Source organism: Lampetra fluviatilis, chromosome 41 (genome assembly GCF_964198595.1).
Source record: "Lampetra fluviatilis chromosome 41, kcLamFluv1.1, whole genome shotgun sequence".
Taxonomy (NCBI): Eukaryota; Metazoa; Chordata; class Hyperoartia; order Petromyzontiformes; family Petromyzontidae; genus Lampetra; species Lampetra fluviatilis.
Genome location: NC_136315.1, coordinates 10780750 through 10801135, shown reverse-complemented (window position 1 = coordinate 10801135; position 20386 = coordinate 10780750). Strand labels below are relative to the sequence as shown.

Below are 20386 nucleotides of genomic sequence, written 5' to 3'. Positions count from 1 at the left end.
ACACTGGCCTTGGAGTCCACGGCGTCGCGATCCTTTGCTCGCTAACGCGCCCAGTTCTACTATGTCCTTGCACGTGATGGCAGCAGCACTATGTTCAGGAGCTGGATGCCCATTATCGAGATCTGCTACTCGCCACGACTAGAGGGCTTCAGCAGAGAGAGTTCGTCTAGTTTTGCTGTTCCTCCTCGTCTTCTATTGAAGGAGCGCAGACCATAATGGTTTGTAATATGGTTTGTGTTGCATGGCCACAATCACACTTCTGTAGTTCGTCTTTAATGTATCTCTATGCGTCTATATGTGTTGTTAAGTATCTGTTTCTACAGGTTTACTCTACAGTCTATAGTTTGGGTTACACAGCCACAATCACACTATTGTGGCTTGTCTTTAAAGTATCTCTACGGGTATCTATGTATCTCTGTTTATCTCTATGGGTCTCTATTAGATTTACTATACGGTGCACAGTTTGAGTTTGCATGGCTACAATCGCACTCCTGTGCCTTGTGTCATCAATTTTCCATTCACGATGAAACGCGACATCTTATTTACATAATGCACGCGTCTATATATCGACACGAAGCTCCATGCCAGCCAGCATCATTCGTTAATGATGGTTTACGTGGACTCCGGCTAGGAAGTGACATCAAAGTTTTGCTGGGGTGTGTGGGTTGGGTCTGAGTGGGTTGGGTGTGAGTCTGTTGGGTGTAAGTCTGGGTGTGAGTCTGTGTGTGAGCCTGGACTGGAAGTGAGTCTGAGCTGGATGTGAGTCTGAGCTGGGTGTGAGTCTGGGTGTGAGTCTGGGTGTGAGTCTGAGCTGGGTATGAGTCTGGGTTGGGTGTGAGTCTCGGCGTGAGTTTGGGCGTGAGTCTGCAAATGAGTCTGGGCTGGGCGTGAGTCTGGACGTGAGTTTGGGTGTGAGTCTGACTGGCCGTGCCAGTCCCTGGATCTCACGCGGGTGTTGAATTATTTGTCAGGCAGTCACCGTGAGGTGCTCGTCTTCACTTGTGTTCTTGAGCCAGTGGTTAAAATTCCACATTCCTATGGCAAGGATTAGCGTCTTAACACAATAAACCATGTTTGCACCCTCACCAGGTGGGACTAATTTTATCCACCCTACAAAGAAGAATCTGATGGAATCTCTCGACCCCACAGTAAAATGTTCACTGAACTTTCCCCTTGATAAATCCAATGGTGGACAAAGGCCGTGTCTCATTGTGGATTTATTTTTACCATACTTCTCCACGCTGGTCAATGCGGGTGTGGCGAAATGCGGAGCTGGTAGTGCCGCTCCTGATACCTCTCGCCGCCGACGTTAGCCGAGGTCGGGATTAGAACTCGGCTTACGGGCTTTGTTGTTGGAGCACGTGTGCGCCAATGGCCATGCCGCTGCTCCCTTGAGCCACTCAGCCGGGAACTCCGTGTGCCGCCGCACGCCCGCTGAGCCCGCTCGGCCCGCGCCGCTCACGATCCGCTCGGTGCGGCAGTCCGCCCGGCGCGCAACTTGCGCAGATAGCTGCGCAGCTTGCACAGCCGGCAGTAGGCGGCGGTGGCTGCCAGCGATCGACCCCCTGCTGCTGCTGCTCCTGCTCCTGAGAAGACACCGCTACCACTGCCACCACCGGGCTGCCCCTCTCCACGTCTCCGTGCTCCTCCGTCACGCGGCAGCAGCCAGGGCCCCCAAACGCCGCCCTGCAGCGCCGGGTGGGCGCGCGAGTCATCGGCAGGGAAGCGCACGGGGACGGCGCCGCGCGCGTACTCCGCCAGCCGGCCCAACAGGTGCCGCACCACGTCCGGGTGCCGCGCCGAAACGTCGTAGCGCTCGAAGGGGTCGGCCGACAGGTTGAATAGCCACAGCGTCTGCGGCTCTGCGACGCCCCCCCTGCCTCCACCTACGCCGCCTCCTCCGCCGCTGCTCCACGCCGGTGCGGCACGCTCCAGGGCCCACCAGCTCCCGCGGAATGCCGGCCACGTCTGCGGCGGCACCCAGTCGCCGTAGCCTGGGTCGCCCGTCAGAATTTTCCAGTCTCCCTGGCGCAGCGCCGCCTGCCGCCCGAGATGGAGAGGGCCCCGGGTTTGTACAGAGGTCACGTGAAAGAGGGGAGGGGGTATCAGAAGTAGCTCTGTGATATCCGCATCCATGCACCGTTCACCTAACGTGAAGAGGATTTGCCTTTCACTTCGAGAGATCGGACTGCCTGGTCACCTGACTGACGAAACGGCTGACCGCCTTATTAACCTACTTACTGACTAACCAGGTAATCACCTGACTAACTTACTGATTAAACTAGCTAGCCACCTTACTGACTTGCTGACTAACCAGCTACCCCCCCCTTACAAACTAAATTACTAACTAACCAGCTAACCACTTTACTAACCATCCGACTGATAATATGACTATAAAACCATTGGCCACCTCGCCGACCAACATCCTGACCCACACACCCACTCACCTATCCACCCACCCACGCGCCCACTCACCTGTCCACCCATCGGCTCACCCCCCTGCCCACACGCCCTTTCACTCGCTCACCCAGCCACCCACTCACCTGTCTGCCCACCCGCCTACCCGCTCACCCCACCCAGCTGGTGTCCCACGGGCCCTCACCTGCACGCCCGTGTTCCAGAGGCCGTGTCCGGCAGCGCGCGACCCCCCACGGGCGCGGTTGTACAGGGGGTCGATGTTATGCAGGATCTCGGTGCGGGGGGACGGGGCCCCCTCGCTCAAGGCCCGCCACACGTCGTGCCCATCCAGCGCGGGGCTGGCGGGGTCGGCAGTGGTTGTGTCTGCGCCTGCCCCCGCGAGCGCGAGGAGCGTGGGGAACCAGTCGGAGACGTGGACGAGCGCGCGGCTCACGCGCCCCTTGAGACGCAGCAGGGGGCTGTGCACGAAGCCCAGGGCTCGCACGCCGCCCTCCCAATACGTGCCCTGTGGGGGGGCCGGGGAGGCAGGGGGCACAGACAGAGAGCGACAACCACAATACACCCACCACCAACGCACACCGTGTAGCCTACGCAGCCTGTGGGACGGGTGCTGTTGGTGAGTGGTACTGATGTGTTGGACGCATGTCCATCTGTGTGTCAGGGGAGCGGTGGTGCAGTGGTTAGCGCGTTTCGCTACGAACCCGGCGGCCTGAGTTTGATTCCCGCTCATGGCTAACACCAGCGATGATTATCTGAACTGATCTTGGGACTCCCCCTAGGTCGACTCAGACTCAAATGAGTACCTAGTGCGGTGTGTAAAATTGCCACTAGGGAGACAAAGGTTGGCGGGCGTGGTGCTGGCCACCCACCCCCTCGTGTGCCGTGCCGGCCTTCATAGGTGCTCGCTAACAGCACTTGCCCCAACAGTTTGTTAAGGCTTTCCGGGGGATCTTTGTCCTTGTGTGCGGTCGTCTAGCGATCAGCGCGCTGTGTGGTACCACGGCCTCGGAGCAACTCTGCAAGCACCGCGACTCCCCCCTGGCCCCCACACTGAGCACACACACGCAGCGCGCACACGTAGTGTCCTGGCGGGGGATTGTCTGGCACAACAGGTTTTAATCCGAAGGGTCCCTAGGAGGAAAGTCCCACAGTTTCCCGGTGCCAGGAGATTGGCCGACCCTCGCAGGACAGGTCACATTACGGTGCCCCTGAGTTGGCTTAAAATTGCATGGGTGCAAAAAGGTTCACCCATTCCCTGCCGTCCTGCCTTCTCGAGCCGCTCGCAGCATCCGTGCGACGCTAGCGAGTGCCGCCGCGAGGCAGTGATAGGTAACGTTCTCATTCGTCCTCCCTCGGATTCTCACAGCGTCCGTGTAATGCCGTGAGTACAGCTGCAAGGTACGTGATAGGGCATCTGAGTATCTGGGGACTTGGGCAGCAGTAGGCTAGGCTCTGCTCGCAGAATATTCCCTCCGGGCAGTGCGGGGTTTGCGCCACAATAAAAGTTAGTACAGAGCATAGGCATGGTGTCTGTGATTCCTGTGTGGAGCGACTGTGTGGAGCGACTGCGTGGGCGAACGCGTGGCGAGAGTGAGGGCGCATTGGGGGACTCGCTTGCAGGTGTAAGTAGGCCTCGGCAAGGTAAGGTAATTTACTCTTTTAACCGGGTAAAGGGGTAAAGGTAGAGGGTAAAGGTGTCGACATGCCAAGGGGTAAGGTAAAGGGTAGGGTAAAGGTAGCTCGGAAGAATTACCCAGTAGGGTAAAGGAAGTGCGAAGTGTTACCCGGTAAATACGGTGCCTTGTTTACCGCTAAAAGCTCCGTGGCACAATCAGTGGCCTCCATTTAATAAGTAATATAAAAACAAACTTTTTTAAAAACACGCTTTTATTAAATGTACTCGTAATGGCAGAACTCCACGACTCCAGGAAGTGGCCCCGAAGCTTGCCATGACGTAAGGTACCGTGGCCAATTACAACCAACGTCAGTTGAGCGTGGACAGTTAGACCCAAGCCGAAACATAACATATACAAAATAATGTTTAAAAATAAATATTTTTATGATAGAATATAATATTGTCATCAGTATGACATACGTATACCACGTTTTAAGTCGATACCACATTGGGAAGTTTTGAGGATACAATAACGACAATGACGACAAGCGTGTAAAATTGGAATAATCGATAGTATTCTATATGAATAAAGCGCTCTACCTAGCATTTACCGTAATAAACCTTGTTCATGTGCAGTACCCCAGTAATTACCCTGTAATCGGGTAATTTGTATGGGGTAAGGGTTAAAGGTAGGGTAAAGGTAGGCTCGTTGTTTTTACCATTTACCTTTTACCTTACCTTGCCGAGGCCTAGGTGTAAGAGCGAGCGTGCCGCTGTATGCTGTGTTAGCGATAGCTGTGCTGTGTTAGCGATAGCTGCGGTGTGCGCGGGTGTGTGGGTTAACTCCGTGCGGCGGTGAGCCAGCAGTACAGCTATGTCCCTCATAGAGGGCGCTAGCGTGGGGGCCCCAATCACTCGGTCGGCGGGGGCCCGGTGGGAGCTGACCGCCGCGGTGGAGGAGGGAGCAGAATGGGCGGCCGTCGCGCCCCACCTGCCTAGCGAGGGCGGTGGGGTGGACGTCGGGCCCCACAGCTGCGCTACGACCCCAGCGACCCGAGTTCAATTCCCGCTCACGGCTAACACCAGTTACGATTATCTGAACAGGTCCTGGGCATTCCCTCGGTCGACTGAGTATCTGGTGCGGTATGTAAAAATCGCTACTAGGGATACAAAGGCTTCCGGGCGTGGTGCTGGCCACCCACCTATTCATGTGCCGTGTCGGCCTTCATAGGGTCTCGCTAACAGCACTTGCCCCAATAGTTTGTTCAGGTTATATGGGAGGGATCTTTGTGTGTGTAAGTGTGTGGCAGGTGCTATGGCACCTGGATCTGTCCTGTAACCTCCTGTCAGCGAGTCTTCGACACTTCACGTGGCCTCAAAGTGCACCTGATCTGGCACAGGCGCCACTAACTGATGGCAACGTCACTTCGTGGCGAATGGCGGGTGTGGGCATTGGCGCATTGGCACGGCCCCCCCCACCCATAGTCCAGGGCAGCCGTCGCCGGAGCTCACCTTTCGTCCCCGCAGTGGCCAGTTGCTGCCCCCAGAGAGCGGCTGTCCGCCATTGTCGCTCGAGTAGACGAGCACCGAGTTGTTGTAGAGGCCACGGCGGTGCAGCGCCTCCGTGATGTTGTGCACTGCCTCATCCAGGCACGACAGCATCCCCGCGTAGCGGCGCCGTGCCTGGTTCGCGATCCGCCGGTAGCGCTCCGTGTAGCGCGGCGGCGCCTGGGCGCGCAGACACACGCGAACGGACGCACCGACGCACGCACGCACCATGCACGCGCGACAACGAGAATGACGCCCGACCGCACACTGTGACGTTTTGCTGCGCGTGCTGGCAGCTGCTGTTTTTTGGAGTGAAAACGTTGCACCATCACACAGTGCAACCTGAAATAAACACGTGCGCACACATCGGAAAGATGTCCCCCCCCCCCAGATTTGCGGCCTGGCACAGTGGCACGCCACCGGGCACCGGCTGCGGAACACGAGTGTGCAGGTGAGGACCACGAGACACTCGGCGGGGGTGGGTGGGTGAATGGGCGAGTGGGTGAATGGACGAGTGGGTGGGTGAATGGGCGAGTGGGTGGGTGGATTGGTGGGTGAATGGGCGAGTGGGTGGGTGGATTGGTGGGTGAATGGGCGAGTGGGTGGGTGGATTGGTGGGTGAATGGGCAAGTGGGTGGGTGGATTGGTGGGTGAATGCATGAGTGGGTGGATTGGTGGGTGAATGGGCGAGTGGATGGTTGGATTGGTGGGTGAATGGGCGAGTGGGTGGATGGGTGGGTGAATGGGCGAGTGGGTGGGTGGATTGGTGGGTAAATGGGCGAGTGGGTGGATTGGTGGGTGAATGGGCGAGTGGGTGGATTGGTGGGTGAATGGGCGAGTGGTGGATGGGTGGGTGAATGGGCGAGTGGGTGGGTGGATTGGTGCGTGAATGGGCGAGTGGGTGAATGAATTGGCGAGTGGGTGGGTGAATGGGCGAGCGGGCGAGCGGGCGGGCGGGCGGGCGAGCTGGCGGGGCGAGTCACCTGCAGGGGCGTGTGCACGGCCTGGAAGGCCACATAGAGGAAGAGCGGCCCACGCGCCGCGTCGTGCTCCTCCACAAGGCGCACAGCCCTCGCCGCGTACATCTCGGTCGAGTAGCGGCCCCCGTGTGCACGCGCCACGTGCTCGCCCGCGCGCAGGTCCAGGCCGCACGCCGCAGGCCCGTCGCATGCCTCGTGCGTGAAGTGGTCGCCGCTGCCTGCCAGCGAGCCCAGGAAGGAGTCGAAGCCACGGCGCGTCGGCAGGCACTCGGGCCGGCAGAAGCCCAGGTGCCACTTTCCCACCATGTGCGTGGCGTAGCCTGCATCGCGCAGCCGCTCTGGCAGCGTGGGCAGGTGCAGCGGCAGGCAGCTGGGCTGGCGTGGCCGGATGATGGAGTGCTGCAGCCCCGTGTGGATCTGGTACCTGGAGGGAGGTGGGCCAGCGAGGGAGCGATCGGTTCTGCGTGTGGTGATGACCGCTGCCACCACGGTCAGTTTTACACCGGCAGCAGTGTTCGCTACCCGGGCCAAGGACAAAAGTTTTGTTTTCTTTACATGTGTAAGAGATCTGCGAGCCACGCTCACGCACACGCACCATGCAGATATTAAATCTCCGCACTCAGTATAACACGGACCACTGACCCTGGGACTCCCCCTAGGTCGACTCAGACTCAAATGAGTACCTAGTGCGGTGTGTAAAATTGCCACTAGGGAGACAAAGGTTGGCGGGCGTGGTGCTGGCCACCCACCCCCTCGTGTGCCGTGCCGGCCTTCATAGGTGCTCGCTAACAGCACTTGCCCCAACAGTTTGTTAAGGCTTTCCGGGGGATCTTTGTCCTTGTGTGCGGTCGTCTAGCGATCAGCGCGCTGTGTAGTACCACGGCCTCGGAGCAACTCTGCAAGCACCGCGACTCCCCCCTGGCCCCCACACTGAGCACACACACGCAGCGCGCACACGTAGTGTCCTGGCGGGGGATTGTCTGGCACAACAGGTTTTCATCCGAAGGGTCCCTAGGAGGAAAGTCCCACAATTTCCCGGTGCCAGGAGATTGGCCCACCCTCGCAGGACAAGTCACATTGCGGTGCCCCTGAGTTGGCTTAAAATTGCATGGGTGCAAAAAAGGTTCACCCATTCCCTGCCGTCCTGCCTTCTCGAGCCGCTCACAGCATCCCGTGCGACGCTAGCGAGTGCCACACGCACGGGAATACACTAGACGGGGGTCAAGCGTTAAAGGGCACTGACGTCACCCAGACCAGGCGTGCACGACGAGGATGTGATTTGGGAACGAGAGGCTGTGAGACGCGTGTTCGAGGTTGCTTTTGGAACGAGTGTTGCTGTGGGTTGAAGAATAAAGAAGTGCTTAACCAGTCTCCGGCTCCTCTTCATCTGGTGGCAGTAGTGTGGTGTCTCGCCTCAACCAACACAAGATCCCAAGGGGGGAGACACAGCCAGAAGACACTATAGGTGCCCGGGACGAGATTTGCACCGAAATGAAACCGACGAGTCGGGATTCGTCTCCCAGTTCATCGACGAGAACCGTGGCAGCTGCTCGTCCTGTGTGGGCACCTTCCTCCACCAACCCGGCGGTGCAGACCCAGTGTCGCCGCTACCGCAGATCATCCTCTAGGGATCGGAAGATGGATCTGCTGCTGGAGGCAGTCACCGCGCTGCTTAGCCGGCTGGGTCCTGAGGTCGGGGAAAACCTCAGCCGCACCACATCTCCAGCGAGGGGACGGGGGCCACAGTCAGCCTTCCCGACCAGGCACTCTGCAGCATCTCTCAGGGGATGGAGCAGCATCAGCGACGCCGCCGACCGTGCGTCCCACGCGGAACCTAGGAGAAAACTCTGGTCTGTCCTCCCGATATCATCCGACAGCAGTGGCTACCGGGGGCGAGATTCAGCCCGAAACTCAGCCGAGGCAGCCCGTGGAGGGAGGACCAGGATGGAGCCGCCAGCTGGGCGTGATACAGAGGTTCGCGACCAGATCGGGAGAATGGCGTGCTTTCGTCTGCCGGTTTGAGGCGGCCGCCCGGTCAATGAGGTGGATGGAGGATCAAGCCCTGACGATGCTGCCCATTGTGTTGGACGACCCCGCACTGGCAGTGTTAGACCGGATTTCACCTGCAAAAAGAGGATCCCTGCAGGGTGTCTACAAGGAGATGGCGGAGGTGTTTGACCCCCCGTCCGGGGCGCGCCAGAAGTTTAAAAACCGCCAGCGTGAAGCATCCGAATCGCTCCTGGTCTTCGGGACGGAATTGTTGACGCTGGCAGAAGCCGCATTCCTGCGGCTCAATGAGCCGGGCCTGGACTCGCTGGTGGCAGAGCGGCTCCTTGCCATGGCACAGAAGGCGGGAGTGATGCTGCCGGTGGTGGAGGAGGAAGTCCGCACCTTGCCATGGGTTGCACGCCATCTCTGCTCTTACGAAGAAATGGCGTGACCCGCGCAGAGTGTGGCACACGTCGCATGGGATCACGGTGACGTAGAGGAGCTGCCATGAGCCCTAACCAGACACGTGCCGCTGATGGAGGAGGACAAGGGAGGGACGGTGGTGGCCCTGCGGCAGTATCCGAGGATCCCGCGGGAAGCGGAGCGCCGACCCCGGCGCTGGGCACCTCACGAGGCAGGAGAGCATCCTCGGGTCATCGACAAAGTCATCTGCCATTGCCGGTAGATGCCGCAGCAGGACTAGTGTGCCGGGGATGACCAGCTGGGATCGTCAGCCTCGGTCCACAGCCGTTCCGACTCAGGCGAGTGCTGACACCTCGGACACCCCGCCGGAACCATCCACCCCAGGTTCACCCCATCACGCATCTCATTCCTCGGGGGCGGCGGCATAGGATTCCCGCTGATGGTCCAGTCCCGTGGCCGGACACGGTTAATACGTGGCGTTGGTTGACCAGAAGGGTGGTGGCGCCCACGGCTGGGACGTCCATGTTAGTAGGCTCGGTGGCAGGGGTTAGAGTCAGCGTGTTGGTTGACAAGGGTGCGTCGGCCAGTATCATATCCCTGCGTGTCTTTGACTTGTTACCGGAGGGACAGCGTCGTCTCGCGCCAGTGCAGGCCAGGTACATAGGTCAAGTGGTAGTGCTGGTCCGCATCGGGGAGCTGGAGGTACATGCTCCGGTACTGGTCTCCAGTTTGCTCACGGTTCCATGCTTGTTGGGCATGGACCTGTTGAGTCACATGTCTCTTTGCATTCTGACGGACGAAGGCTGCGTCGAAACCCCATCGGGGGGGTCGCTTGTATTTCTTGCATCGAGACGGGGAACTGAAGCAGCTTCCGCGAGTTCAGGTGCTGGTCGGGACTACGGTCTCGATCCCGCCTGGTGCACAGGCTTTGGTGCCGCTCCGATATTGCACCCCGCTCGTCACTTCCCGGTCGGATGCACCGCTCATCGTCTCCGCAGTACCGTCGGTGGTGGGTCGCCATTGCCTAGCAGCAGCTGACACGCTCATGCGCAGGAATCAGCCACTGTTCCTGCAGGTCCTTAACATGGCTGACACACCCGTTACAATTCAGGAAGGGACATTGTTTGCAAATGTCAGTCCCATGCATTTGAACCCTGAGGGGCACACCATCAACAATGTGCAATTGGACGGCCCGTCGGTCATCGCAGAAGACATGTCATGGATAGACGCGCTCCTGGCACAGAACAGTGATCTGTCGGCAAGGGAATCGGGGGAACTCAGGACTTTGTTGAGTGACTTTGCAGACGTGTTCAGTCAGGGTCCCTACGATGTTGGTCGCACGACGCTGATGGAGCACCACATTGATACGGGCGATGCGCCACCCATTCGGCAGAACGCCTATAGGATGGGTCCTAGCGAGAGGGAGCATGTGCGGCGGGCAGTGCAGGAGATGATGGAGTCTGACATAATATCGCCATCTACGAGTCCGTGGGGGGCGCCGGTTGTATTGGTTAAGAAATCGGATGGATATTTGCGTTTTTGCGTAGACTTCAGGTGGCTGAACAGTTATCTTGGCGGACATCTACCCGCTCCCACATATAGATGACTCATTGGATGCACTCGCAGGAGCAAACATTTTCTCCACCCTAGACATTTTGTCGGGATTCTGGCAGCTACCACTACATGCCGAATCCAGACCGAAAACGGCTTTCAGAGCGCCTCAAGGTCTCTTTCATTTCAACTGTTTGCCGATGGGTTTACAAACGGCTCCCGCCACTTTCCAGCAATTGATGGAGCTGGTACTTGCGGGATTGCAGTGGGAGTCGTGCCTCATCTGTCTCAATGATGTGATCATGTCCGCTCGCACATTCGAGGAACACTTAACCCGGTTGCGACAGATGTTTTCGAAAATTTGTGACGCGAAGCTCAAGTTAAAACCCTCAAAGTGCCGTCTGGTTTGCTCCTCCGTAAAATACTTGGGTCATGTTGTTAATGCGTCGGGGGTCGCGACAAAATGGCGTGCGTCCGTGCCTGAAGTCCGCAGATTCGTGGGGTTTGTATCCTATTACTGCCATTTTGTCGAGAACTTTGCTACCATCGCTAAGCCCTTGCATGCGCTCACGGTGAAGGGGCCAGGCAGAGACCGACGCGTTCTTGACACTGCGCCTGCGGTTGACAGAAGCACCACCCATAGCATACCCCGATTTTTCGATTACCTTCCTGCTGGACACAGATGCGAGCGACGTGGGCATTGGGGCCGTTCTCTCCCAGATTCAGGAGGGGAGAGAGGTTGTCATTGCCTACGGAAGTCGTGTCTTATCGCAGGCCGAGCAGCGGTATTGCGTTACGCGCCACAAGCTGCTTGCCGTCGTCCACTTTGCTCAGCAGTTTCGGCCCTACCTGTACGGCCGTGACTTCACTGTTCGGACGGATCATGCGGCATTGCTGTATTGACTCCGCATTGACCAAGCGACCGGTCAGATGGCCCGATGGTTGGAGCGGCTGCAAGAGTACATGTATCGAGTGGTGCATCGGAAAGGAATCAGGCATACGAACGCCGATGCATTGTCCAGACTGGCAGCCCCTGTTTAGTGCGCCTGCGGCGACGGATCCGCGCACTGTAGGCACAACCCGAGATCGTGGCGCCGGTTTCCGCCGGGGACACGGACCAGGCGGGGCCGTCGGTATCACTTGATAGCGACTTGCGGCTCACCCTGCGGGAATGGAGGGACCGGCAGCAGGCAGACGCGGTTTTGGCACCGCTTCGCCGGCTGGCGGAGACGGCACGCGCTGACGATCTCCCCACATCACACGGATGATGGATCCCGTTTAGCCAGTTTCCCGGCGATTTTATAAGGGAGATCCGTGGTGCGTGAGTGCAGCAACAACAAAACAAAGACAAACGACATCAATAGGGTGCTGTGAAAAGACGTCTGTGAAAAAGAGCTTCATAGCTCATCGGATTCCTACAGTAAAAATAAATATTCTGATTCTGAAGTAATGTTGCACAACTAACAAATAAGTAGTTGACATTCATAAATGAAATGCGTTCGAATAAAAAAAACTGTGCTAATGTAATACGAACAAGTAAGGTATGTTTGCAAGAAAGCTCTACACAGTATATGAGTCTTAACAGTGACATATCCACAGACAAATCGAAAAAGACAGTGCAAACATGTGGCAGCAAGAGGCTCCCAAAAAAACATAGGTATATAGCTCTTGGAGGAAAATCCACACGACCACGGGAAGAACATGAAAACTTCAAATGTGCACGTGTCAGGGTCGGGATTGAACTCACAACCTCCTGTATACCAGGCAAAGTAGTTAAAATCTCGCGAATAACGAGGGTGAGTGAAAGAAGGGAACCAAACTATAGATGAATAGCAAGGGTATTCCAGAAACATGGAGCAGCGACGCGGAAATACGTTTTACCAAACAAAGTTGTAGACAATTGCCATTTTTAGTAGGAATAAAGACGCACTTCTTAGGCTATGGGAGGGAGTTGAGGAACTTAGTGGTCCTTTAGGTAATTTGGCGAATTTGTTTAAGGATGACCTTCAGGATGAAAGCAACCCAATGATGGTCTCCGCAGATTCGTTTTTTGGACCCACCTCTAATGGGCCAATGAGATCGCACGGCAAAATCTCGCGAACACTACGCAACACGTTGCAAATCTAGAAACTAGTATACAGTTCGTTGCACAACTCATTTAAAAATAAATTAATACATTGCAGCCTATAGCCCGAATTTGGGCAGGTGTGTTTACAAATGCCTGGGCCGATTTTTAGTCCCATTCCGTCACTGCATGTGGGCAGGATTAACTACACTGAGTTGAGGTGGAAGAACGGCGTTTGTTTCTATATAAGAATCCAATTTTGGTGCTTATCTTGTTTACCATGTGGACAGTTTCAAGTCCAGGATAATGACTAGATATATACAGTTATCAACCTACTCAATGTGGGAGTCCAGAGCCACTGTGCATAGGTGGCGAAACAGCTTCGGAACAGCCAGAGAATAACACAACGTTGGCCTTTTAGTGTTGAGGAGCAGTTTTAGGGCATTAAGTTGTCGTAACTCAATGGAATTTACGGAGGCCATCAGGGCTGTGTCATCAACAAAATATGAATGTCAGTGTGCATATTGGAGATTCCTAGATTGTTGATGTACAGAGAAAATATAGTGCCCCATAGACTTACACAGCGACCCATAGGCACACATAGACCCATAGACTCACATAGAGACTTATAGCCTCACACAGTGACCCATAGACACGCAGAGACCCACAGACTAACACAGTGAACCACAGCCTGACACACAGACCCAAAGACTTATACATAGACCCACTGACAAACTCAGAAACCCATAGACTCATACAGAGACCCACAGACTCACACAGAGACCCATAGACTCAGTATGGACACACTCGGCATATTTCTCTGTTGTTGTTGTTGTTGTTGTTTTCCTCGCACTTTCTGTTTATAGGTGGCGTTGTGTCGCCACTTTGTAAGGGTTTAGCCAGAGATCAATCGATTTAATTTTTGGTCCGCGTTTTGGGCAACTGAGAAAATGGGAGACGTCTTCTGGCGTTGCTTGGCACAAAGTGCAGCTGTTTGCGGCGTTTGGGTCGATTCGATTTTGGTAATCGGCTAACATAGAGCAGTAACCTGAACGGAGTCGAGCCAGTTTTGTGCGAGTTGCCCGGGTCAGGGATTTTTCGTCGTCTGCTATGGATAGGGGCCAACCCCCTAGCACGACATTGGGCTTGTATGTGTTCAGGCAGTGCATGGTGGCAGCGGTGTGCAAGTGGTTCAAAATGTATTTGTCGGTGCTATTTGGTGGAAGAGCGTTTAAAGTAGATTGTACATTGGCAGAGCTGAAGGAAAGCAAGGTGGATTTCATTTTCTTAGTAGGTGCAGGGGCTTTGCGTAGTTTTGTGCAAGGATGCGTTGTCGAGTGGCATGAAGCCAGATATTGATCAGTGAGAAGCTTGCAGTGTTTTTGAATCATAAGAACTTTGGTTTCTTGGTGGAGATGGTCAATGGGCGCCATGAGGTGGCATCCTGTGGCGAGGCAAAGTGCTTGGTTTTGAGCGGTTTGGAGCTTTTGGTAACCTGTAGAAGTTTGGGCACCAAATGGGACCGGAATAATTGGTGATGGGACGTCCAATGGCTTTGTAGGTTAGGAGTAAAGTCTCCTTTTGTTGATCCAAAGATGTGCCGGCTAAAGCTCATGAGATGTTATTTCGTTTGTTAACTTTTGCATGGACGTTTCTGCCGTGTTAAGCGAAGTTGAACATGGTGTCAAAGGTTACACCTATAATTTTGGGGATTTTAACTAGTGGGAGGCGTTGGTAGTCTATTATGACGTTGGGATGTAAGTTGGCTTGATGAGGAGCAGGTGTGAAAAGGGTGATTGTTGATATTTCTCTGTGAATGCCACAAACGTACGGAATCACAGCGCTTCACACCTGTCCGTGGTTCCTCTCCCATCAACATCTCAATGCGATGCTGAGCTGTCGATTGTTCATGACAGCTTCACTTGCATTTGATCGTCATATACCCTTGTCAGTTTCCATATTCGTAAAATGATGACCCTGTATCTGTTCAATGTTTGTGCAAGCTAATTTAGCAATTGTGCTCAAAGTAATCTGCGCGAGCTGACTCGCGCGCCAGTGAATTTATAATAAGAAATAACTATTGATGTGTGTGCGATATTTTAAATTCTTCATATGACGGAGATTTCTTTGTATATATTTATATTTGATCTTCATTGCTCTACTGTACTTGTGTTGCTTTTGATTTTTCGGTGACACATGCCACTCTTAAAAGAAGTCTCTTGAATTCCCACCTGATAAAACAAAAAACCCGTAAACATATGAAGGTTATACCATACAGGTGAGTATAGTGCAGGTGAGGTGGTTACTGGGATATAACAGCTGACGTATATTAGTTGAGTCTACACAACTACAGGTGCGTTCAATACGGTAGTTGCTCAATCTCGAGTCACTGACGCCCAACTCACACGGAGGCCGGGCTTGCACAGGTGAGCACGCCTCATCCAGGTGAGCTTCACTGCCACCGCACATTTGCTCGAGATCTCACTGTGACCCGACACAGCTGCCCCATTCCAGCCGTGGTCTTGAGACGACACCGTGACGCTACTTCGGCAGTGCGGTATGCGAAAACGCGCCTAAAAGCCCAACGCATTCCTCAAAAACACTGTCCCTCCAATGAAAGATATATATTCTGCGGCAATAAAATATGTATATTCTTCATAACACATAGCTGCTGCTGCAATCATCAACACGTTGAGTTGCCTGTGAACGCCAGACGCTCCGCGTGCATTCCTCCCGACGTGGCGGCGGCGCGCCATGCGGGCGCCCCCATGCACGGGCGCACCCCAAACACGCGCTCTCCCAACTGCGCATCCCTCCAATCCTTCAGCCGCGAGACTCGTCCATCCCCCACGGGCCGGGATATGAAGGCGAGAGACGTTACACCTAAGACACTTCACACTTCATTGGCGTATCACCTCAGAGACGTTACACCTGAGAGACGTTACACCTGAGATACTTTACACCTGAGAGGGGTAACACCTGAGAGACGTTGCGCCTGAGAGACGTTGCACCTGAGAGGGGTAACACCTGAGAGACATTGCACCTGAGAGACTTTACACCTGAGAGGCGTTGCGCTTGAGAGGCTGTGCACCTGATAGACGCTGCACCTGAGAGACGTTGCATCTGAGAGATGTCACATCTGAGCAAATTTAAACCTGAGAGACGTTAACGTCACACGCGACGCGCGTGTGACGTCACACGCGAGAAGTTACCCACGGGACGCTACACGGGACACCACACGGGCGTCACTTTACGCGTGGCCCACAGCCACGAGGGACGGATCGCTCCCGGCGGCTGGACCGGCCGGCGGTACCTGCCGCTGAGCAGCTGGCTGCGGGTCGGCGTGCACACGGGCTGCACGTAGTAGTTCTCCAGGCGCACGCCCTGCGCCGAGAGGCGGTCGAGCGCCCGCGTGCGGATCTCGGCGCCGTGGTAGCCCACGTCGTGGTAGCCCTGGTCATCCGCCAGGATGAACACGATGTGCGGCCGCGGAGTCGAGTTGGCAAGGGCGGGTCCCCGACTGCGAGCCGGGACCCCCGCGGAGGATGGGGAGTAGGAGGAGGATGTGTTGGTCGATGTGCAGGATGTTGAGGAGGCGTTGGTGGAGGTGGTGTTGGTGGCGCAGGAGTTTGAGGTAGAGTACGAGGTGCTGTTGGGGATGGCGGTGATGGTGTTGATGTCATCTCGCTCGGCGGTGGCGTTGGCCCCGTGCTGCAGACTCAAGGAGTCTCCCACGAGGGGCCGCACCATGTTCCACGAGAGGTAGCCCAGGGTCACGAGGCTGACCAGAGAGATGGCCGTCACGGTGTGAACCATCGCGGCCCCAGTCGCGTCCCCTGGGCGCTCCTCCGCTCGGAACTCTGCCGGGCGACAGCCGCGAGCCCCGCGACCGCGTCTGGGCGCGGCGCGTCGTCCCTTGTCTCCTCTTCCGGCACGTCCTCTGTCGCGTGCGCTCCTCTGCGCGCACGACGGTGATGATGAAGCCGCTTGCTGCTGCTGCAGTGTTTTATTGCCGGCGGTCCATTCCCGTGAAAGCCGCGGCGACTGCTGTTAATTCAGTTCCACGCGAGGTCGTGGGAAAGAAAAAGGGGGATTAAAACAAAACAAGTTGCAGCGACAGCAGCCAATGGGAAACCCCTCGCTCGTGGCCGCGGGGAGCGCGCTTCGCCGCCTCCTTCACCGGACTGCGTGGCCGCGCGCGCGCCCCTGCTGCCTTCCCATCCCCGACGACGATGGCGACAATGGTGGTGAAGATGATTTATAGAAATGCTGAAGCCCCTTCCCCTTCTCTCGATGGTGATGATGATAATTATGGTGTTCAATCTGAAGAATGTGCAGGTGCTGAGAACGACCCTGCGGCTAGAGATGATTAATTGCAGGCAGATGGTTGATGGCACGCAGTGACGCTGCAGCTGATGATGATGTCGCTGATGATGCGTTGGCCTCAAGGTGCACATAGCCTGGCACAAGCGTCGTGGTGACGTCACCGCCACTTAGCGGCGAATGGCGGTTGTTGTTGTTGGTGTCGCCGCAGCGCGTGTTCCCCGGCGCTGTGCGCGCAGTGGCGTCTCCGTGCTCACTGCGAGCTGAGACCCCAAAACTCCTCCGCCCCCCACCGTCCGTTTGGGGCCCATGGCCAGGAAAGCGATTTTATCCCCGCTCCCTCCCTCCTTCACCTCCCTCCCCTCTTCCCTTCCCGGTCTCCCTTCTTACTTCCTCTCTGCCTCCCTCCCCTCATTCTCCCCAATTCCCTCCCTCCCTCCCTGAAAGGCGCGCGTGGTCTGCGCTGCGCTGCCGCTGCTGCTGCCCGAGAGCGCAGCGCGGATATTTACTCTCTCCGCTCTCCGATGCTTGACTGAGTGGGGTCCGTCCTCCAGGGAACTCCCAAGAGCTCTGACTGCCCCGTGCGCTGTGCCTCGGCCTCCCGGGGCCCCGTGCCTTCTCCGTCTTCCCTCAAGCAACCGCGCCCAAACCGCCACTGGGGGGGCGGGTCCCGTACCCCCCCCCCCCATCTTCTCCATGGTCGGGTTAAGCCTCCAGGGAATGTTGCGATGGCGGTTGTGTTGTTGGGGTCCGATTTGGGGTCCACGCATCCTTGCAGGGAGCACGCGAGGCCTCGTGCGTGGCTGTGTGCGTGCGTTATGGGGAGCGGTGGTGATGCGGTTTGCGCACTGCGCTCCGAACCCGGCGACCCAAGTTCGGTTCCCGTTCACGGCCAACACCAGTGACGAATGTCTCAACCCGCTCTGGGCCTCCTCTACGTCAACGCAGCTTCATACGAGTACCCGGTATCAGGAGTAAACCGTTCCGACCTTTACAGGTGCTCGTTAACAGCACTTGCCCCAACAGTCTATTGAAGGCTACACGGGGGATCTTTGTCTTTGTAGTGTAGGCCGCTCAGCCTCTCTCATTCCCGGCATGTCTCCGTGTCCCCGTTTCCACTCTCACCTCGCCACCTCCACATCTGTGAGACCGCTCGACCGCGCGCGTTACGCGATCACGCCGACACCCCCCCGCCCCCCAACTCTCTCTGTCGATCACACAAAGCAACAAACCTCTCTCCGTTCAACAACGATAACCAGCCAGGATCAATCCATTGCTGAATATATTATGTAAAATTATATTGATTTCATCTTAGAATAATATCCAGGAAAGCCACACTGAGCCTTAGGACTTTGTTTCCGGAGTGTCCTACATTGTCTCTTTAAAACGTAATTTTAGATGCTTTCAGCCAATTCCAGAATATACAAACACAGACATAATTTCAACCGTGATGACGGTTACAAACTGAGTAATCATTGGAAAGATGTGATTAACCATGCAAAACAGATTTAACTACACTTATTTGCCAATCTTATTTGACAGACAACCATTACTGTTTTACCATGTTTAGTGTTGGTCTCCATGTTACAGGTTGAGTCACAAACCGCACCTCTCCATAAGGCTCAGCCTTTGTTATGCAGTCTATTCTTAGTCTCAAGCCTCACCTTACCATATTAATAATAAAGATGCGGCCCATGCCCCACCACCTTCTCCAACCATTATATAAACGCAGTGGTATCTCCTGCAATCTCTCATTTACTTGATACAGCTGTCATGGCTGTGACGGTACCACCTGAAGACGGAAGCTTGTGTTGCCTCCGAAACGTCGTGATTTTTTATTTTATTTTATTTAACTTTTTAAATTTTTTACCTACGTGACTTTACCGAAAAAACCTAAGGATATGAATCATTGCAGTCACAAAAGCTTCAAATCTAGAATTCCAGATGAGTGTTTATTATACACGTGGGAAGAAACTGGAGCACCCGGGGAAAACCTACGCGCGCGAGGGGGCAACACTCTATCCTCGTACAGATTGAAACAGGTGGCGATAAATCAACGTGCTCTACCGCCTTTTCCTGGCGAGCCAGGGTACGCAACCCGCTCGACACCCACGGGAAGGGAGTTTCACACCATCTGCGCGTGAACCACCAACCCTCGCTGCTGCTTTCACGGCGCAGGGTTACAGGCCACGTGCATAGCCACCACCGCACCGGATGAAAGCCTTCTCCAAAGCCATCACTCTCTCTCACGGTCCTCCAGCGTTAGCATTCATCTCGCTTCTCCGTCTCCGCGATGGCCGAACTCTCTCTCTCTCTGGTGCGTTCCCTCCTTTGTCTGCTGCTCCCTTGCGAATCTCGACCACGGTCCACTGTCCCTGCCCAAGCCCCCTCTCTCCTTTAAGCAGTCCCCCATGGGGCTGAACCGGCACACAGAAGGCATCTGCTCACACGCTCTTCCACTCGCCCACTCTACTCCGCTGCTCCTCGAAGAGTTAAATGCGGCTCTTTGCTTGCCACGTTGCGGGCAGCCGTTTAAAAAAAAAATCTTAAACGTAATTTAACGTAAATATAATTGATTCAATATATCAGGGAATGGATCACTATGGAATGTCTTAGTGACAATAAAATGTGCAGTTAAACTGTAGAATAAGGGGGGAAACTAAATAGACGCCGTTTATTCCATCACATTTGTTGTTTATTTAAGTCAGAATGTGTGTTATTATCTTGCTGTATACCCACTGCTGTGTTTGTGTAGAAGTAGCTCTGTGTGTGATGCGGCTCTCGAAATATATTTGGTCAAAGACAAAACTCCAAAAATGGCTTTCCTTCTTTGATAGGTTGATAAACCCTGCGCTAATCTCTCACCCTGCACGTCCTCTCCGCTCTCTCCCCTACACCACCCCCCCTTGCAGCCATCGGGGCCACGAGCCCTCACTGCCCGCTCCCATCGTCCCTCATCCTCTCCTGCACAACACGCAACCTCGTGGGCATCTACTGCTGATTCTCACCGTGTCCTCCTCCTCTTCCTTATCCCACTTTCCACCATCTCACGCTCTCTCCTCTCTCTCTCTTACGACGACGCCAAGATTAAATGTGAACCAGATGGGTTGTGTATGGCACAGGAACCGTGCGCGTGTGCGTGTCTGTGTTATGGGAAGTGGATAGCGTGCTGCACTACGAACCCCGGCCGCCTGAGTTAAACTTAACTAAAACTAGTTTTATTTTACCAGGTAAGGCCCACTGAGCTATTAAGCTCTTTTTTCAGAAGCGACCTGGCCACAAATGATAGCTCAATGAAGGGGAAATATATAGCAGCCACATACTCTGAACGCATATTTCTCAATGTGGAGGGAAAACTCGGAGTGCCCAGAGATACATCTTGCTGTAGATGTTGAATTGAGGTTGGGAATTGAACTCGACTAACATAGCTTGTGGTGCAATGCGCTACCGCTACAAAGACAAAGATCCCTCAAG

The 20386-nt window shown here is 55.2% G+C and overlaps 1 protein-coding gene across 1 annotated transcript; it reads right to left on the bottom strand.

Moving 5' to 3' along the window:
* Window positions 1-275: 275 nt before the first annotated feature.
* ARSI (arylsulfatase family member I) lies at window positions 276-16811 on the bottom strand. The gene is made up of 5 exons (XM_078875549.1): window positions 15903-16811; window positions 6565-6985; window positions 5546-5761; window positions 2603-2923; window positions 276-2040 (listed from the first exon to the last, which is right to left on the bottom strand). Exons 1-5 carry the CDS (start codon window positions 16403-16405, stop codon window positions 1459-1461), a joined length of 2043 nt encoding a protein of 680 aa, XP_078731675.1. The 5' UTR covers window positions 16406-16811; the 3' UTR covers window positions 276-1458.
* Window positions 16812-20386: the final 3575 nt, after the last annotated feature.